General features: G+C 39.2%; 1 protein-coding gene across 1 annotated transcript in view; it reads right to left on the reverse strand.

Annotated features, from left to right (window-relative positions):
* LOC125043100 (arrestin homolog) overlaps window positions 1-5000 on the reverse strand; it is a 141577-nt gene that overhangs the window by 972 nt on the left and 135605 nt on the right. Inside the window, exon 11 of the mRNA XM_047639050.1 lies at window positions 1-2470. This exon is cut by the window's left edge and continues 972 nt beyond it. Within this exon, the coding sequence (XP_047495006.1) occupies window positions 2240-2470 (231 nt within the window). The 3' untranslated portion in view covers window positions 1-2239. The remainder of the gene's footprint in view (window positions 2471-5000) is intronic.

The following is a 5000-nucleotide window of genomic DNA, read 5'->3' on the forward strand; positions in this document are numbered from 1 at the left end:
TTTCTTCTTTCAGGTACAGCGAATAGTAAAATACATTCACATCTAGAAAAAAATACGAACTTTATTTTTTTGTTTTATGTTTCATTATCATGAGTATGGTTAATGTTCTGGTTCGTGTGTGTATGTGTGTGTGTGTGTGCACATGTGAGTACTCACACACTTTCATTGTGTGTATCATGCGTGAAGAGAAAAAGCGAATGAAAATATTCAAGATGACTCTAACTAAAGAAGGTGGAAGTAATTATAATGGTGATAACTATTATACACAGTATATTCAACTAACAAAAGGAAAACCATGTTTCAGGTCAGATTTTTTTTTTCTGTATATTTCGTATATTTCTTGTAATTTGTTATATTTATATATCACTTCTCTCGTTCGTTCTTCTTCATCTTCATTCCATGATCTGCTTCTTTATCACTATTTTGCTTGTAGCAAGGAAGACATATAATCAAGTAGAAAACAGTTCAGAACCGTAGTGAAATGTCCATTTTATTTCTTATTGCCCTTGGATATGTCTTTGCAAGATACTCGTTATTTGTTGTTCATAACGATTTTTCCCTCACGAAAAGGGAAGCTTTTCACTTTTCTTCATTGATGTTAAACTTATCGACGACATAAAATACTGTAGTACACAAACAGATACTTAATGAACATATAAAGAAGCCTCTAGCAATCTATCAGAAATATACCTCTTTTTAAACTCCACCTTACATATGCTATAAGCGTGATGTGACACACTGTTGTTGACCATGTATACGGGACTGCAGTTCAGAGATCGGCCCGTCTAGTGAAGAGCGAAGAAGCCAGAGTGAAAAATCTACACGTTATCATAATATAGAGATTTTCATTTCTACTACCAAGCGAAGCGCAGTAAATAAAATAGTTTTATTTAGATTGATCTCTTGAGCGAGAGGAAAAAGAGCAATATTTTTTTTTTTTTTTCTGTAGAGGAAGCTGCGTTATGTGGATCGACTTTGCAGCTGTATTCTGCCGAATGCTAATCTTGTTATTAGAAGGTGAGCCGACCCTTTAAGCTGTATTAGGGGTAAATACACTCAAGGGCAAGGCATATGGTGGTGTTAAAGGAAGGAGGAAGAGGCTGCATTAGGAAGAAGGAAATAGGAAAGGAGAGAAAAAACAAGTAGTAACAACCTGTACATCTCTTCACAACATCTTACAGTGTACTGGAAAACCCTTATTTTTGATTTACACCTGTCAAGTGTGTCTCTATATGTTTACGTACATACATAAATATATATCATCTGGCACAATGTAATTTCAACCTGATATGAGCGCATCATATTGAAATTGCATAAGTAAATGCCTTTGTCCATTTCTCTTCGCAATTGGTTAGCGGCGTTTTATTTCACAGAATATCAGACACATTTACTGTACGACGCTACGGTGAAAAGTAACATAATACAACAATGGAATGTATTGAGTTATTTTTAGTTTTGGTTTAGAGTTTGTTGTGTTCGTGACATGTTTTGTCACTCCTTTTATTTATTTTCTTTGGTGTCAGTGTGGCTACAAATATTTATGTTATATTCATATCGGAATTTTTTATTTAATTACCTTTCGCGGTTTTGTAAATAGCTTTATATGTTAGTGATCCAAGTGTTCTCGGGTGAAATGTCCAGTTCCCATCATATAAGGATACAACTATAACTAAAATACGGAAAGCTACAACAAAATCTTAAAACAAAAGAATAGAATGTTTCGGCTCCAAAATGAGACCATGAAATAAAAGCTCCCTTTGCATAAAAGACCTTTTTCCGTGCCTGAATTCTCCAGTACTTTTTCATTTTCTTTTTCTCTCGTTTTCTGACGTACACCACCAACACATTTCTCAGCAGTCGCTTTGGGACACTTTTACACACATTTACACAATATTTTTTTTTTTTTTTTTACGTTTTTACAAATGTTTACAGGGGATTTTGGTTCAATCTACTTTCATAAATTTGAATGTCACAGATATAGCACAACCATGAGATCAGGGATCACTCCTCTCTCTCTCACCGGGGAGTTCTGCCCCCATCAACAGAGTCCTTCACTCCTGACGAAGATCTCGCCAACTGAGTCCTTTCTTCCAGATGAAAAAGTCCCCTGCCGGAATCCTTCTCAGCCTGGTCGAGGTCCTGCAAAGTTAACAAGACATATCCTGCATCTCTCCTAGTCTCCGACCGCTTCGAAGACCCTCGGAGTCCTTTCCCTTGCTCTCTTGCACCCGAAGGAGCCTCAGCTGGCGGTGTTGACGAGCCGCCCGCGCCCTCTTCCTTCGAGCTGGAGACTCTCCCGGAAGCGCTCCGCATCGGCCGCCGAGTGGCTCTCGGAACACCTCACTGAGTCCTCGCTGGTCGACCTCGAGGGCGGTGACCTACGCGTCTTCGTGCTGCCGCGACGATGGTCAGTCGAGGTCAGGTCAAACATGGACTGGGAGGTAGTGATCGCGGCCCCATTGGTTGGCGCCTGGAAAGGAGACGGCGGGATAAGGCGGACCGGAAGAAAGAAAAGTCTTGAAGATCCTGATCTCTACAAATTTAGTGCTAAATTAGAAATAGAAGGAAAATTATATTATATTCAACTAAAGAGAAGAGGAATAAAAGTGCCAAGCTCTTTCTAATTATATTTACTTTGAAGCTTTATCTATTCCAAGTCTAGCATATGTTCAAAAGAAATTAAATATATTGAAAACTATTTGGTCATACTACATCTCTAAATGTGCGGTTCGAGTTAATATCTCGTGTGCTATGATTGCTGTAAATAGTGAAAAAAATCAAGTGTCTAGTACATTACATCATTACAAGACAACACACACTGCGGAGCGTCACGGAACACCCACTACAACCACAAAACAACACCTTTCACTTGGGATGATGCAATACATACACAACGATAAACACATCTAGGACACGAACATACACCGCACGACATTAACATCACCATACCAAGTCTAGACCCCGAGGAATGGATATAGGAGCACTACACAGACAAACAGTATACAGTAGTTATGACAGACAGACAGTGACACGCGGGACATATATGACACCACTCCTGCCCCTCCAAACAAACTTATAACACTTACATATACCATAGATAAGCCCATCTGAAAAATAATACTTGCAGATACAGTGTAAAAGATCATTTTGGCATTTGCATTGAGAGAGAGACCAATACCTACATATAAATGCTTTGTGATTGTTAGGTGATGAATGGTATTCCTTTGCTGTGGATATAGATAGTCATGACTTGTTCTTGGAAATCACTGCGTTTAGATGAATGATTTAGGTTATTATGACACTATAAATGATCGCTTCGACAACTGTAACATGAGAGGATCAAATGCGTACTCATAAAAGCTGCGTGAAGGTTAGGTGGTTAATGGTGCTGTGATGATGTGATGCAGATGGTGATGACTATTACAAATTTAGCAAGATGAGGTAAGAGGATGAATAGGAGAACGCCGGGAGAGTAAAGGAGTACAGAAGATGCAATAACGGTAATGTATTGCAAATATAGAAGTAAATGGTTATATGATAGAGTGTCCTTTCATGAATTAAATGTTTGTGCGTGTTTGTTTGTTTGCTTGTGTGTATGTGCGTGTGTGTGTGTGTGTATGTGTGTGCGGGCGTGTGTGTGTGTGTGTGTGTGTGTGTGTGTGTGTGTGTGTGTGTGTGTGTGTGTGTGTGTGTGTGTGTGTGTGTGTGTGCGTTTCTGTGTATCCATGTAAGTGTTAATGAATGAATGTGTCCCTCCTGCCACACCCACTCCACCTATTCCTTCGCACTCTTTTATGTCCAGCTTACCGTGGAGTCATGGAAGTCCATGAAAAATTATCTAAAGGATTTTAAAAAAAGTCTTAGCAACTGGTGATAAAGGAAGTCTCTCCAATCAGCAACCTCGCGAGGATCAATAAGTCCCAAAGGCTGGCAAGTCTCAGGGAAATCCAGTAAAAGTTTTCAATATAAGGATCACAAAGTCTCGGGGGGAAGGGTGAACTCGGCCGTCCATTAACGAGGGCGGGAGGAAAGTGCGCTCGGAGAAACAAGAACGAAGAAGACGGACCAGGATTTTTTTTTAAAGATAATTAAAGGTCGAGAATCAGGTCAGTGTAACTTAGGTTTGCGTTGGGATAGGTCACTTAGGTAAGGGCTGGTTAGGTTAGTTTAAGTCATTTAGGTAAAGTCAGGTTAGGTAAGGTCGTAAAAATAGTTTAGTTTAGGTAAGATCAAGGTAGATTATATTAGGTCAATCGTAATTAGGTCAAATTAACTACGATTTCGGTGTGCATAGATGTCAAAAACTAGAAGGATTCTAGCATTAAGTATCCCAAGGATCTTCCTCGCTCTCAAGACACCATAATGATGCTGCGTCTCTATTATCATTCTTTCTCTCTTCTCGCTTGTCGTGTGAGATTCTGGAGACGAAGAAGAGAGAAAGAAAGCGAAAAGGAGAGATGAACTCGATAGGGGAAGAGAGTAAGAAGGTGACGCGGGAAAAAAATTGAAGAGAGAGTTGCCTAAAGAAAGATAAGAGTGGAGAGAAAGGATTAGATAGGGAGATGCAAAATAAGCAAGGCAACAAGAAGTGAAATGGCGAAAGAGGCGAGTGAGTAAATGCTAAGAAAACAAAATGCAGAGAAAAAAAGGCCGAAGTAATAAGAGGAATACAGAAAATAACGAGAGAAAAGGCTGGATGGAGGATCCGAAGAGAGACCAACCATTTTAAATGTCAATCTCTCCTTTTCCTCTCCCTTCCTCACTCTCCTTCTCTTCCTCCCCTTTTCTCCCTCTCTTTCTTCTTCCTCGTCGTTGATATCCGAAAGCTTTAAACCGGAAATTGGATGAGTTTCGACCTTTTAACTCTTGTTCTTCCCTCTTTTATTTTTGTACTTTTCCCCGATTTTATTGGCTCCATGTTATCAATTCTGTTATTGCCATTATTTTAGTATTCAATTTTCATTTAATCTATTTTTCGAAAAAACTATTTGTATAGTTTA

This window comes from Penaeus chinensis, chromosome 33, assembly GCF_019202785.1.
Source record: "Penaeus chinensis breed Huanghai No. 1 chromosome 33, ASM1920278v2, whole genome shotgun sequence".
Classification (NCBI taxonomy): Eukaryota; Metazoa; Arthropoda; class Malacostraca; order Decapoda; family Penaeidae; genus Penaeus; species Penaeus chinensis.